Source organism: Dendropsophus ebraccatus, chromosome 2 (assembly GCF_027789765.1).
Source record: "Dendropsophus ebraccatus isolate aDenEbr1 chromosome 2, aDenEbr1.pat, whole genome shotgun sequence".
Classification (NCBI taxonomy): Eukaryota; Metazoa; Chordata; class Amphibia; order Anura; family Hylidae; genus Dendropsophus; species Dendropsophus ebraccatus.
The window spans coordinates 196,393,156-196,409,333 of record NC_091455.1 but is presented as its reverse complement, the minus strand read 5'-3'; the positions used below and the strand labels follow the sequence as shown (position 1 = coordinate 196,409,333).

General features: G+C 42.8%; 1 protein-coding gene and 1 long non-coding RNA gene across 3 annotated transcripts in view; one reads left to right on the top strand and one right to left on the bottom strand.

Annotated features, from left to right (window-relative positions):
- Positions 1 to 2,411, bottom strand: part of MKX (mohawk homeobox) — a 107,747-nt gene extending 105,336 nt beyond the window's left edge. The window contains exon 1 of the mRNA XM_069959020.1: positions 2,346 to 2,411. Within this exon, the coding sequence (XP_069815121.1) occupies positions 2,346 to 2,399 (54 nt within the window). The 5' untranslated portion in view covers positions 2,400 to 2,411. The remainder of the gene's footprint in view (positions 1 to 2,345) is intronic.
- LOC138783822 (uncharacterized) overlaps positions 1 to 16,178 on the top strand; it is a 77,928-nt gene that overhangs the window by 4,751 nt on the left and 56,999 nt on the right. The window lies entirely within an intron of this gene.

Below are 16,178 nucleotides of genomic sequence, written 5' to 3'. Positions count from 1 at the left end.
GCTTATGTTCTATTTTTGAAAGAATTTTTATATTTTATTTGAATACATTTTTGGTTTTAAGTTTTTTTTTTTTTTTTTTCCTATTTTTAACACTTTTTGTAAGAAAAATGCTTGTGTTCTCACTTGTGGCTCATGTCCTCCAGGAAGTATATGCTGTGTCTCTTAGGGTATGTTCACATCGCGTTTTTCTCCACACGTCAGGCTGCACGTCAGGAATCAGTGAAAAAAGCGTGCTGCCGTGCAGCCCGACGTGCGACCGGCGGCCGCATGACGGCCACGCTTTTGAGTCCTGCACAAAAGCCATTTACGTCCCGCAAATGAGCAGAACACAGTCACATAATGACTCCGTCCTGCTCATTTAAGTCAATGTGGCCGTCATATGGCCGTCGTCCCGACGTAGGACTGAAAACGAGGTGTGAACATACCCTAAGATAGTGGCCCCTAAGCTCTGACTTTCCAGTTGTTGCAAATCTACAACTCCCAGCTAGTGATGAGCGAACATCCGATGTTCGGTTCGGATCACGAACATAAAGAGAAATTATCGCGATCGGTTCGTGTTTGCCGAACGTTCACGAACAAGTAACAAACATAAAGTAGAAGCGTACGTTTCGGTCTACGCACATGTGTACAGATTATCAGGTGCAAAGAGTAAATTGCGCAGTTGCGTACATCGCCAGATAAATGTCTGCATGTTCGAATATGTTCCAAAATAATCGTTATAACCATTCTGATCATTAAACAAATTGTTCATGATCAGTGAACACAAACAATTAGTGGCATGTGCGGGCAAACATGAATATTTATGAACATGCATTCCCAGCATTCCCTGATAGCCAAAGCTGTGTCTCTTGAGCTGTTACAAAACTACAACTCCCAGCATGCCCAGACAGTTGTAATTTTGTGAAAAGACACAGCTTGGGGATAAATGCTCTAGTGGGTATACACGGCCAGCACAGCTCCCCATTATCCTACATTGGACCATTCACTACTTGTTGCTTTTACTCCCCTAAAATGTATTTATTTTTTCATCCGCTTTAACAGGGAAACCATAACTACAATGGAAACCGCATGTAAAATTTTATTTGTAAATTTATTGAAATACCATGACTATATTTTCCATGTGTTTTTTTTTTTTTTTTGCTATGGTTTGCTGTGTGTTATGCCCATGTGATATATATATATATATATATATATATATATATATATATATATATATACAGTGGTGCCTTGGATTATGAGCATAATTCGTTCCGGGACCGTGCTTGTAATCCAAATCCATTCTTAAACCAAAGCAAATTTTCCCATAAGAAATCATAGAAATGTAGACAATTGGTTCCACACCCCAAAAATAATGATTTTTTATTCTGAATAACATGTAGAACAGATGAAACAAACATTTAGAAACAGCTGAATATGTGATATTATAAGTTACTGTACAGTATAGCAATCAGCATGTGCAGTATAATGTATAGTAAGGGCATAAACCTGAGAAACCAGCAGCAGTTTGTAGATGCAGAATAGAGCTGTAGATCCCTATAATGCAGTAGTGTAGTACAACAGGCTAGAATAGAGAAGCAGGGCTGCTGTCAGAGGTCTGGGTGGTCACATGACAGCAATGGGTAAGGGGGTGTGTGTTCAGCATGGACCAATCAGGAAGAAAGAATCACAGAGCTGTGCAGGAGGACAGTGACAAAAACTTCTACATACAGCAGTGTGTATAGCTGAGTGTAAGTACAGGCACATTATAGCAGCAGTGTGTATAGCTGAGTGTAAGTACAGGCACATTATAGCAGCAGTGTGTATAGCTGAGTGTAAGTGCAGGCACATTATAGCAGCAGTGTGTATAGCTGAGTGTAAGTGCAGGCACATTATAGCAGCAATGGAGAGGATGGGAAACACAAGGGCGGACAGAGACTGCAGGGAGCATGAAGGAATGAGCAGGGCAGATGTGGGCACATACATGCAGCACTCTCTGTCCGGGCAGAGAGGGGTTACAGCTATGGAGAGATTACCTCCACAGTCCTGTCCCCTGATGCAAGCCCCAGCCTGAAGTGGATCTGCTATGATTCGGAAGGTGAGGGAGACTTCCTGGGTTAGAGTACAGTGCTGTAGACCCCGCTATGCAGACCATGCGCCTCCCCCACTCACGCTCCCACCCAGTACAGGGAGCTGTTAAACCAAAGCAATGCTCTTAAACCAAGTCAAAATTTTGAAAAACTGTGAGCTCTTAAACCGAAACACTCTCAAACCAAGTTACTCTTAAAGCAAGGTACCACTGTGTATATATATATATATATATATATATATATATATTTTTTTTTTTTTTATATATATCACTATTTCACCTTTCTTCTCCTGCACCCAGAGCTGCCACTAACACGTCTAGAAAGCGTGAGCATAATACCACTACAGTAGCACAAAGTGGCGGTGTTTGGAAGGAAGCAGCCATGTTTCTTTCAATCTCATACACCTCCTATAAGATGTGAGGCAAGGCTCCAAGGTGCGTTCAAGCGTCACAGATTCGGGAACCTGGTGACAAAGACAAACATGTTGCCCGGTTAACACTACTGATGCGTGACCCTCATTAACTACTACAGGAAATTAACACGAATGTCTGTGATCTTTAATACCGAAAAAATACAGGGGTAACAGTAACCTGGCGGGTGGTAAAATACTGGTTAATGAGCGGAAAGGCTGAGATGGTGATAGGATAGAAGGAAAAGCGTGGGCGTCAATGGAATAAATGTATCTTTATTAGTACAGTGATATGACCTGGAGAAGAGGAAGGGAGAAGTGATACATTGTAGCGTCTAAGGATCTTCAGATTAGGGCAGGGGTAGGGAACCTTGGCTCTCCAGCTGTTGCAAAACTACAACTCCCATCATGCCTGGACAGCCAAAGCTTTAGCTTTGGCTGTCCAGGCATAATGGGAGTTGTAGTATTGCAACAGCTGGAAAGCCAATGTTGCCTACCCCTGGATTAGGGTGTTGTGCATGAGTGCCAGACAATGGGGGCGATTTTTTAAACATGGTGTAAAGTGAGACTGTCTCAGTTGCCCCTAGCAACCAATCAGATTCCACCTTTCATTTTCCAAAAAGTCTGTGAGGAATGAAAGGTGGAATCTGATTGGTTGCTAGGGGCAACTGAGCAAGTTTCACTTTACACCATGTTTGATAAATTTCCCCCAAATGTGTCAGGTGTGGTTATGGGTCACATGACTAGCGACACCTTCATAGGCCTTAATAAGCACCACTCTCATAGAACACCTGTCTCAATACCAGTTATAGAACTTGTTAAAAATCTTCAAAAGTCAGCCTAAAGTGCTATTGTAACATAAATCACTCAGTACAATAATTACTATGTGTAATTGGGGAGTTACCTGAACTATAGACAATTTCTCATAGTCACCCAACGGCCTGGCTTCAGTAGTAATAATAGAGAATGGGAGGCATCAGCAGGATGTACCGAAGAAAAAGAGGCCTGACTACTATAGAGATAAATGACAGGACTGAAAGGATCGTATTCTGTTCACCCACAGTGCCACTAGGGGGCAGCTCACTGTCTACCTATCTATATGGGTTTAGTGGTATATGGTGACACCCATAGGCTATGTTCCCACTTAGGGAAAATATATCGGGGAAGGCAGGCGTCTTGTAACATAGACAGACGCTATGATCATGATCGGCCGTCAACAGCAAATAATAGACAACTTTTTGAAAAATTCCACTTAACTAACTAACTCCACTTAACTAACTTAAAGGGGTTATCCAGCGAAGATCTTTTTCTTTTAAATCAACTGGTTTCAGAAAGTTATATAGATTTGTAATTTACTTTAATTTAAAAATCTCAAGTCGTCCTGTACTTATCAGCTGCTGTATGTCCTGCAGGAAGTGGTGTATTTTTTCCAGTCTGACACATTGCTCCCTGCTGCCACCTCTGTCCATGTCAGGAACTGTCCAGAGCAGAGAGGTTTTCTATGGGGATTTACTACTGCTCTGGACAGTTCCTGACATGGACAGAGGTGGCAGCAGAGAGCACTGTGTCAGACTGAAAAGAAAACAACTCTTCCTATAGGACATACAGCCGCTCATAATTATTTTATCCTATAGATTTTAAAATAGAAAATTTGAAAGAAAAAAAAAATCACAAAAAATTATTTTAAAAAATTAGCACCAGACTCGTTCCTTCTTCCTCCTCCTTCCAAAACTCATCAACTGTATGTAAAATATATATAACTGGTTTACGCCATTGACGATAAGTGATGGTCACAGTTCCCCTCCTCCCTCTCTCTGCGCACTGATTTGAAGAATCACAGGTCATGTGTAGAAAATTCTCCTATAAGTTATGTTCACACTTTTTTTTTCTAAAATAACGTCCAATATTACCGAATGGAATGTCAATGGAATGCACTGAAGTCAATGGAGTGACGTCCACCTAATACACACAGGGGGAGATCTGTCAAACATGGTGTAAAGTGAAACTGGCTCCGTTGCCCCTAGCAACCAATCAGATTCCACCTTTCATTTTCCAAAGAGTCTGTGAGGAATGAAAGGTGGAATCTGATTGGTTGCTAGGGGCAACTGAGCCAATTCTACTTTACACCATGTTTGATAAATCTCCCCCACAGTGTATTAAATAACTGATGTTGTTTGCACAGACGTCAAATATTTGCAGATGTTGCAAAAATCGGACATAATTTTTAGTTGTTTACACACATTTTTTTTTCTCGCCATCTTCAATACTAAATTCAATAGACACAACCCCCCCCCAAAAAAAAAAAAAAAACTGAACTAGAATAATGTACCAACGGCCATCATTGTCATAATGGGCGCCAAAAAGCACAAAATGACAGACATAATTTTGAGAACAAAAAAATAGGACAAAAAAAAAAATGTTATGTGAGCATAGCCATAGAAGTTAATGAGTGACTACCGGACTACAGCTTCCTATAGTCCACGTGGCTGCAGTAAAGCATATATCTAAATGCTGTTAAAGGAAACCTGTCACATTGAAAACACAGTCCAATCTGCATGTGCTGCCTGAGTTATCCTGAAAGGTTCCACGATAACTCATCATTTAGGCATGTAATGCTGCGTTTACACGTAACGATTTTTGGCCCAATCGTACGATTAGCGATGTCGGATTTACGATTTTTTTTTATAACGATCAGCGTTTAGATGGTACGATATATCGTACGAATATTCGCACTGCGATCGTTTAAGCCTATCTCACACATTGGTTAAATTGGCGAACGACTGTTCACACGGAACTATTTGCGATTTTTTTGCGTACGATGAACGACGATTTGATGACCTGATGAAAGATCAAAATGTACGATTTATCGTGCGTCGTTCGATCGTTCGCTGCGTTTACACGTACGATTATCGTTCGAATTCGACCGTTATCGCGCAAATTCGCACGATAATCGTTACGTGTAAACGCAGCATAAGACTACCTATTTGACTACTAGCCCAGATTAAGCAAAGTCATGTCTGCGGTCCTACTTAAAGGGGTTCTCCAGTGGTACTAAAACATGGCCATTTTCTTTCAGAGACTACACGACTCTTGTCTCCAGTTCAGGTGCGGTTTGCAATTAAGCTCCATTAACTTCAATGGAACTGAGCAGCAAAACCCCGCCCAAGTTGGAGACAAGAGCGGTGCTGTCTCTGGAAGAAAGTGGCCATGTTTTTGTAGCGCTGGATAACCCCTTTAATGATTGACAGCTCTCTGTACATAGCTTACAGCTGTCAGCTGTTAAATAGGACTGCCCACTTGACTACTTAGCCCAGAATGAGCAGAGGTTTACATTTAAAAAAATTTATTCTGGATCTTTTCCCACAATAATATATATATATCAATCTGTTCAGCTCATTCAGCTCTATAATATGACGCCTGCAGATTGAACTCCATTTATATTGTGAGAGGTTTCCTTTAAAAGCAGCTCAAACTAGATCAATATCAACATATTATTATATCATATTATAATATCAAAGTACATAAAATAGAATACAAACACAAAATAAAACAGACAAAAAACAATATGTATGAGTAGCTGGGTTTAATAAGTAAAAAATAGTTGTTTTTTCCATTTGAAGGGGTACCCTGTAGAAAATAAAATGTATTTTATTTTATTTTTTTAAATCAACTGATGTCAGAAAGTTATATAAATTTGTAAATTACTTCAATTTAAATATCTCAAATCTTTCTGTACTTATCAGCTGCTGTATGTCCTGCAGGAAGTGGTGTATTCTCTCCAGTCTGACACAGTGCTCTCTGCTGCCACCTCTGTCCATGTCAGGAACTGTCCAGAGCAGTAGAGGTTTCCTATGGGGATTTGCTCCAGCTCTGGACAGGTCCTGACATGGACAGAGGTGGCAGCAGAGAGCACTGTGTCAGACTGGATAGAATACACCACTTTCTGCAGGACATACAGCAGCTGATGGCTATGCAAAATTATAATGCAAAGACCTGCACAGTTTTCAATAGAAGTAATTTACAAATCTGTATAACATTCTGACACCCGTTGATTTAAAAATAATTTATATTTTTCCCGGAGAACCCCTTTAAATATCAGAAACTCCATATACTGGTTATGCACAGCAATTGCCATAAATAGAGGTGCTTCTTATGTATATACATGATAGCACATTCTGGAAAGTGATATAATATACAGCAGGCACAGATAATTCAATAACCGATGTAGAAATATACATCTATAAGATTTCTGTATACAGTAGATAGACTGGTAGTTAAAGGGGTTCTCCAGCAAAAATCTTTTTCTTTTAAATCAACTGGTTTCAGAAAGTTATATAGATTTGTAATTTACTTCTATTAAAAAATCTCCAGTCTTCCAGTACTTATAAGCTGCTGCATGTCCTGCAGGAAGTGGTGTATTCTTTCCAGTCTGACACATTGCTCTCTGCTGCCTCCTCTGTCCATGTCAGGAACTGTCCAGAGCAGGAGAGGTTTTCTATGGGGATTTGTTACTGCTCTGGACAGTTCCTGACATGGACGGAGGTGGCAGCAGAGAGCACTGTGTCAGATTGAAAATAAAACACCACTTCCTGCAGGACATGCAGCAGCAGATAAGTACTGGAAGACTGGAGATTTTGAGATAGAAGTAAATTACAAATCTACATAACTTTCTGAAACCAGTTGATTTGAAAGAAAAAGATTTTTGCTGGAGTATCCCTTTAATGTTAGATTTCTAAGCCTGAATCTTTCCATACATTCAGTACAGGGAGCGCACATATCGTATCATCGTAGACCTGTCAGTAAAATATCACTCTGCAATAGAAATAAATATAATAACAAGTATCATTCACATTTTGCAGAGAGAAACCCTTTCCCATGTCTCTCCTGATGCGGCCACTAGGGGCAGTGTTCTCCAGTTTACTATCCCAGCCAGGCAGGCAATAGAGCATCTTTGGAAGACGTTCTAATAAATCCAGGTCTGGGGATAAATAAACCTCTCTCTGTGGAGGACGCATTAAGCCAAAATGTTTTACAGAATGTTTATAAAAAAAAAAACAAAAAAAAACTACAAGTGAAAATAACCCTGTATAAATAGGAGCCGTTTCCATGTAGCAACAATCCGGACACAGTTCCCTGAAAAGTCTTTGACTGTGACTCATCCCGAGGAGCCGAGCAAAAATGTCCGAAGTAAATAAATAAACTGGTGTTGATTCTGAGCACCTTCTTTTACTAGAAAAAAAAAAAAAAAAACTTTTTCCCAAGTCACTTTGTTTGTTAGTTGTACACAGGCGCTTCTTATTCCTGCCCTTCCTCTCCCTTGGCTCGCAGCCATATCTGGATGTCTCTGATGCTCCTGGTGTATGAGAGGCGACTGGGTTCTTATTCCATTGATGATTTGTAGATCTCCTATGTATGTACACTGTGTGCATAGAGTGTCCCCCCAGGTACCTGAAGAGAACTCACAATCCCCTCTATTCTTTATATGAGCAGTAGGGGGCAGCACTTCTCATAAAGTATTACTGATGTGTTCACGTTTAATGATTTAATTGAAAAATTAAAGGGGTTGTCCTGTGAAAATCTTTGTCTTTCAAATCAACTGGTTTCAGAAAGTTATATAGATTTGTAATTTACTTTTATTTAATAATCTCAAATCAGGAAGTGGTGTATTCTCTCCAGTCTGACACAGTGTTCTCTGCTGCCACCTCTGTCCGAGTCAGGAACTGTCCAGAGCAGGAGAGGTTTTCTATGGAGATTTGCTGCTGTTCTGAACAGTTCCTTTCTTAGACAGAGGTGGCAGCAGAGAGCACTGTGTCAGACTGAAAAGAAAATAACATTTACTGCAGGACATACAGCTGCTGATAAGTACTGGAAGACTTGAGATTTTTTAATAGAAGTAAATTACAAAGCTATATAACTTTCTGACACCAGCTGATTTGAAAGAAAAACTATTTCACTGGATAACCCCTTTAATAATATCTTAATAACAGTCTGGTCCCACCTGCAATACCAAGCACATCCTTTAGACAATGGCGGCGCTACAACGTCCTTTCTAATCTGTTGCTGTCCCATTCTGTCTGCAGTTATATAAGGAGGACCCTTATCTCATAGCCTGAATGGAGAGCATTTATTGCTGTGGAGGAGCCAACTCAGCTGTCCTTTACATATACAGCCTATAGAATTGGATAGAGACTGTGTAAAGCCCGTACTCCACAGGTCGTTGGAGGAGCAAACGAGCGCTGTCAGCGCTCGTTTGCTCCTCGTTCCCCGCTCGCTGCCGCCGCTATTCAACGCGTCGACAGCGAGCGGGTGAGTGCGGGAGGGGCGGCGGGGTGCTGCGGGGGGGGGCTGCTCGGAGGATCGCTGATCGTCCGGGCAGCCCATAGGATATAGCAGCGTCTGCTGCCGATGCTCCTATTCAACGGAGCGACGGCAGCAGATCATTGCTATATCAGTCGCTTGTTTTTCAACATGTTGAAAAACAAGCGACTGCAACGATCATCCGACACGAACGATGTCGGCTGATCGTTGCACTCTATTCCACGGAACGATTATCGTCCGTAGCGGTCGATATAGTCCGAAAACGAACGATAATCGTTCCGTGGAATAGGGCCATAAGGCTTCATTTGCTTCAAGTGAACAGTTTCTATTTCAGCACACACTGTAAAATAAATGTATAATGTGACAGTAAAAAAAGATATGAAATGCGGCTGTAATAAAGTGCCATATTAAAATCTATGGAAAAACAACCATCTGTGTATACTGTGTTTTTACAGTGTGTACATGGACAGATATTTTTATTAGATTAGAAAACTTCAGTATTTTCTTTTTATTTTGTTTCAATGAACTTTGTATAAGTGAACAAACCATTCAAGAGAATGAAAGAAACTTTGTAATATATCTTACCAGAAAAAAAAAATCTTCTTTCGCTTCTTATCAGTCTTATCTTTGTTCTCCCCACTAAACTAAACTGTCATTCACTAAAATAAACATTCCTGTGTTTACAAAAGAGACGGCAGCTCACTCTGAGACCATATTACAGCTTCCAATACAAGTCTATGGAGAGGGTGGGGGTGAGGAGGGAGATGGCAGAGAAAGCAAAGAGACAACACAGGAGCTACTGTAAGGGCCCTATTACACGGGACGATTATCGTGCAAAAAATCGTTAAATCGTTCGTATTTAAAAAATAATTGTTCTGTGTAATTGCAGGCAACGATCGAAAAATCGTTCGTATGTCGTTGATCGTTGATTTAGATCTGAATCTAAAATTATCGTTAATCGTTCGCTGTAATTCCACATTCGTTCGCTCAAGTTCCGCATTTGTTCACTAATCGTTCAGTGTAATTGCACATTGTCCATTGTTTTGCTGGGATCAGAAGGAATAAAGGATCTTAGTAACGATCGTATCTAACGATTATCGTTCTGTGTAATATGGTGAACGATTTCAGGTTAACGATAAACAATCTCGTTTGCAATCGTTTATCGTTAGTCGTTAATCATTAAAAATCGCTCCATGTAATAGGACAGCTTAGGTATGGGGGCGTAACATTTTTTCAGTCGGAAAGATTTCAAGTAAACCTACTCCAGTTCTGAGCTGGTGTAGGTTTCGCTGCATGCGCATATTCAGGGGCTTCCAACTTGTTTCATCCCAGTTTAGCTGTATCCATACATTTCATTACTGAAACAGTTTGTTCAATCTGAACGTTCAGCATTTGATTAGCGGTTGCTAAAGAAGTTGGATACAGCCCTAAGGCTACCTGGAAAACGTGGATACAACCATATTTTCCATGACTTCCTAGGGCTCCATCCAACTTCTGCAGCCACAGCTAATCAAATGCAGAGCGTTCAGGTCGAACAAACCCAAGCGTGCTCAAGGTTTGCTCATCTCTACTTATTAGTTATCATGTGACTAGCTCATCAATCTATTTTGGACCCCCAACAATCAGTTGCTTTCTGTAGGCAAACCCGTTGAATTTCTGTGCAGCGCCACCACAGGGGAAACTCAGAATTACACAATGCCCATTTTAATCAATGGGTTGCCCATGTAGTATAGTACAGGGCTGTTCCTCCAGGATGAGAGGTGCTCTTTGTTACCCTTCTCCATCCTGACCAATAGGTGAAGACCCTAAACAGAAGACCCCCTTCCATTAACTCACCAAGAATTCACCAATAAATGTACAGTATATGGCCATGTTCAGACCTTGTAAGACTCAGAAACGATCATTCCGGCAGGTACTGCATGATCTTTAGCGCCGCTTAGTTCTAATGCGGGTGCATCCATGCGCGCCCGCATCAGAACTCCCCACTACACACAATGGAGCATATGGCCGGAGGGGCTCGCTCCACAGTGCGCACTGACAGGGTTTTCTGCCGCCGCTTTTCAATGAATAATGGCCGCAGAAAACTGACATGTCAGTTTCTCGCGGTGCCACTAGTGATCCCAGCCGGAGTGTATACTCTGGGGGGGAATTACAAAGGGTACGCCACAGGCGTACGACAGGGAGAAGGTGCAGATTCGCCCCTCTCCCTGGTGTACACCTCCCGTACACCCCGCTCGCCTGATGGGTGGGCTGGTGGAGCTTGCAGGGGCGTGATGAGGCGGGGAGGAGGCGTGGCTTCCTCCCGCACCTCATTTATTACGATTTACGCCTGTTTGCAGGCGCAAATCATGCCGCAAATCTACACCTGCTGGAAGCAGGTGTAGATTTGTTACGCCGGGCCCAAATTCGGGCGTCCGGGTGGCCAGATTGCCACGAAAAAGGGGACAGGGCTTAATTTAAGACCGGAGTACTTGTACGCCAGTCTACGTAAATCCCCCCTCTATGTATACACTCCGGCCGGGATTCCATAGGCGGCAACGTCACATATATTTTTGTATTAATCACAGTCGTTGTTGCAATCAGCAACAACGGCCGTAGTTTTACGAAAATATACTTAGTGTGAACATAGCCTACGAATGTATGTTTTCTAAAATGGAGATCCCCTTTAAGCGGACTAAGTTTAGTTCTTTGCCATTAGAACAGTGTTTTCAACACTATTAAAGGGTCTCGATTTCTCTCCCACAGAACAGCAGAGCCTCGGTGTGCAGCCTGATTTACGGTGTATTCTGCTGGGATTTGGCAATTATGTTCAGTGAACACATTGTGGTGAAGTGAGAAGCGGTGTCCTTCTTCTGACCTGAAAAAGGGGAAATAGGTTGTTAGATCCATGTGTACACTCTATTTGCCAGCTGCTAAAAACAATATTTGTCCACCACTGACCACAAGAAAGTCACTGCCCATGCTTCTCATGCCGTACACTGCTGGAATATACTGGAAATGTACATTTACGTGACGTGATACTTGCCGGTCAGTCGTGTGTCACTTCATGGACATACGCTTGTTAGAAAGATTGTTATGTTGAATCTGATTTTATTGAAGGTTATATGAAGAAACAGGATACAGAAACAAAAACAAAGTGCTGTGCACTCATAACAAGCGAAAGCATAATCCGCAATCCAATAATGTATCATAACATAGACCAACAACCAGCCCCATGTCTCTAGGATTCTAGCTATACGCACCAACCTCTATCTAGCCGTGCAGAAGGAGTAGCTACCACCTGAGTTGGAATGTGGGAACAGACACGACGACATAGGGGGAAGAATCACAAGGAAGACACTAACGATTCATACTCAACAGTCACGCACCCACAAGTGTGGACACACAATGAAGGGACACCACACAGACAAAACAAGAAAAAGAAAACAATTACAAGCACAAACATCAACTGAACTTCTCCATCTGGGGTCAGGGAGACAGAGGTCGCAGGAGACCGGAGACCGCCTCCGAGCCCCGTCGCCATCGGCAAAGTGGCCCAAGGAGCTCAACGAATCAGCTGTGGAAAATCGGGGGAATCTTTAAACATGATCCATGCCCTCCACACCTTAGAATAAGCCGTGGATTGTTAGAAAGATTGTTAGAAGGGGTGTTAAGGGTTAAATCCCAATGACCTTAAAGGGGGTTTCCAGCCTTTATAAATTAACGGCCTATCCTCTGTATTGACCTCCAATATTAGATTGAGAAGGGTTTGACACCAGTTACCCCCAGTGCAAATATGGCTGAAAGTCGATTTGCAACCAGTACTGAAACATTAAGGGTACGTTCACACATACCCGATCTGCAGCGGATTTCTCACTGCATATTTGCAGCGAGACCCACTGTGGATCCCTGCCCAGTACACCCTGTGGGAAGACAAACTGTGCATCCCGCTGGGAGTTTGTCCGCAGCCCACCCCATTAGCCCCCCCTGCCAGAGCGTATACTACACCTGGTCCGCGCTCCGGCTTGCTTCGGGGCTCCGGGTGTCTTCACGTCCCGCTGAGTCAATCAGTGCGCTGCGGCGGGGCAGTGGACTGACTACGTATATTTCAGTCAGTATTGTGGTCCTCATATTGCAACCAAAACCAGGAGTGGATTGAAAACACAGAAAGGCTCTGTTCACACAATGTTGAAATTGAGTGGATGGCCACCATTTAATGGCAAATATTTGCTGTTATTTTAAAACAACGGCTGTTATATTGAAATAACGGCCGTTATTTACTGTTATATGGCGGCCATCCACTCAATTACAACATTGTGTGAACAGATCCTTTCTGTGTTTTTAATCCACTCCTGGTTTTGGTTGCAATATGAGGACCACAATACTGACTGAAATATACGTAGTGTGAACCCAGCCTAAAACATAGCCGTGACTACTTGGCGGAAATTAACATAAAGCGCGGGAGTTCTTCTAAGTAGGATTACTGACTGATGGAGGGGGGCACGGAGGGTACAGGGGGATGTTTGGGAAACGTGCTGGGTGATGTGCCAGCACGTTTCCTTATCTTTAGGTGGATTTTTACCGTGATTGGTTCCCTTTAACCCTGTCTGAACACTGGCTTGTTTCTATCAGGATGTTCAGCCAGATTGCTGTGTGCTCTGGCTATCAAGGAGTTACACTGCTGCCACTTCTGGCCACAGGTGATTTTGTTAGGAACCAGGAGCCTTGTCCAATAGGGACTGGGACTGTCTCCTTGTTCCCTATAAGAGTCTCATTCTAGTGCGGGTTATGGAGCTTGTCTCTGCCTGCTTCTGAATTGGCTATTCTCTGTGTTTATTCTGACCCTTCTGTTTTGCATTTGTGGTGTCTTTGCATGTGTGATTCTTGCACCAGCACCTACACATCAGCTACACCATCCTAGGGTCATCTCCCCTTTCTGTGGGTGGTGGTACCAACAGTTCAGGTGAGTCATAACTCTACTCCGGACCACCGTCATAAGCGCCCAAGGGACCCATCACAACCCGGCAGGTCACCGACCATTAGGGAAAGATATAGCTAGCCACGGAAAAAACTAAAAGCAGGTGTGCCTTCACGACAACCTATCACCTGGCTGAGCTATACTCCACTGACCAACTACCACAGTAGTGGAGTCACAGTACCATCTAGCAAGTGACCGGTCAAACGCACACCACATATTTCTGACCATCCCTGTTTGCTGCTAGCCCTGACCTGTTTTTTGACCTTGCTTTTTGGATCTTGCTTTGTACTGTGCCGCCCGATTGTTGTTACCCGGACCTTCGACTCTTCTTTATTGTGTTTGTCTTGTCTTGTTTTGTGTTCCACCTAGTCAGTGCAGGGGCTGCCGCCCAGTTGCTCGCTGTCGCCTAGGGCAGATTTTGGCAGGCAGTAGACAGGTACAGTGGGCGGGATTCAGCTTAGGGTCCACTGTCCGTGTCCGCCATCTTGTCTGTCTGAGCGATAACAATAAAGTCTTTAACAATAGGTCAACAGCTTCTTGCAGAGTCGCAGTGTGGTACTGGTACCTAACCACTGACATTATTGATTATTTGGTACTTGGGATTATTTGGTATAGTGATATTATGATATTCTGGTACGTATAGATTAGTGTTCGTAACTGGTCAAGTTATTTGGGGTTATCTGTGGCCACAGCTTTCATTCTAAAGTAATATCTGAGGATGGCATACAAATGAGGTGGTGGCGCGAAGCCTATTGGGTTCTTGTTTCTTCCATATATTTTTTTAGTGGGTCATCCAGTTTAAGGGTCATCCAGTTCAGATCCCCTCGATTGAGCTGATCTAGGGAGAACTGGAAGTCTGGGCAGTTCTAGTATTGAAAAATCAGATGTCTAGGGCATCTATCCGAGTCCATGTCTATAGCAGCTATGGGGAAAGCTGCACGGTATGGCTGTAACCATGCCATAATAACTCATATGATAGGCAGCTGTCTGGAACGCACAGAACCAGAACATCTAATTTAAATCAGATATTTATTATAAACTTTTTATATTTCACATATTTAAATTTATGAGATTTTTATTATAAACTTTTTTTTTTAGTTGTTTGATGTTTAATTATTATGAGAATATTCATATAAAAAGTCTTGAAACATTCCAGTTTTTACATTGTCTATTATAGGATAATATTCAATCTTTTCTGCAGCTACTCGATGTGTAGACCGGGACAGATGATGACACTACTGTACTGCGAGACAAGGTGGGAGAATAAAGCCCCTCTTACACGTGCAATGGAGAGGAGAAAACGAGCGCTGTCAGCGATTACACGTGCTGGCAGCGAGTGGATAAGTGCAGGGGGGCCGCGGGAAGCTGCGTGGGGGGGGGCATACCCAGGTGATCGCTAGATTGTCCATCAGCCCATATGTGGTATCCCACCACGAGTGTTTCTTGTCTTTACACCCCTCGCAAAAGTCTGTACTTCAAAGTAAAAGTGTTAATGAAGTAGTACCTAAGTTTTGCCACTAGATGTCGCTAGTATGTATATTGTGTACCTAAGTATTGCACAACTGTAGTTAACTAAAGGGTTATTGTTACTAGGATCTGTGCACCAATGGGAGCACCTTCTCTTTTCCGCCTATCTCTATCCTTCTCTTTCTCTTGCACTCTCTTCTCACCCACTCACAGCACACGTTACAGATACTGTAGGAGGAAGTCACATGGGGAGAGGAAGTGTAGCCACACCTTAGGGAGTCTTACTCTGGCTTTGGTAGAGGAAGGACACAAGCCAGAGCGGTCCCTGCAGTAGCCAAGTAGGGCCCTGGCTTATGCCAGGTCCCCTGTGTAGTCAGTTTTTGGGTTGGTCTCTGTAGTGAACGCACGCACATGAGACACCTTAGCACTCTTTTCTTGACAGCAGCACTTTCACACACTATGAAGTGCTGAACGCACACTTAGAGAGGACAAGTCAGGGATCATCCCAACCAACGCCGAGAACCAGTCTAAAAGTGCAAGGCAGTATCCTGAAGAAAGAGGAACTGATCTGGATAGAGCAAAGTTTCTAGAAACCTACGTACTCTATCTCGCAGCGCGGGTGTCATCAGAAAACTCTGACCACTCTGCTCATCCCAGGTAACAAGGTCTGGGGCTTGTGTCACCCTCTAGGACAGGTCGCCCGACACTGGTGGGCAATAGGTGGTGCAAAGACCAAAGAGTCAAAACACGGGCAAAAGTATTCTCTCTACTCTCAAGTATTCTACTTATTCTCCTTCTAAAGTTCCGGCAGAGCACCGTACTACATTGGGTTGGGACTCTCACAACATCCTCCTCTTCTACCTCTCAGTACACAACACACGGCTGTACCTCTCCTTGAGCTCTCAGCACAGGTCGTGTCACTAAAGATTGAAGTATATTATCAAGCCAAGATCCTACTGTA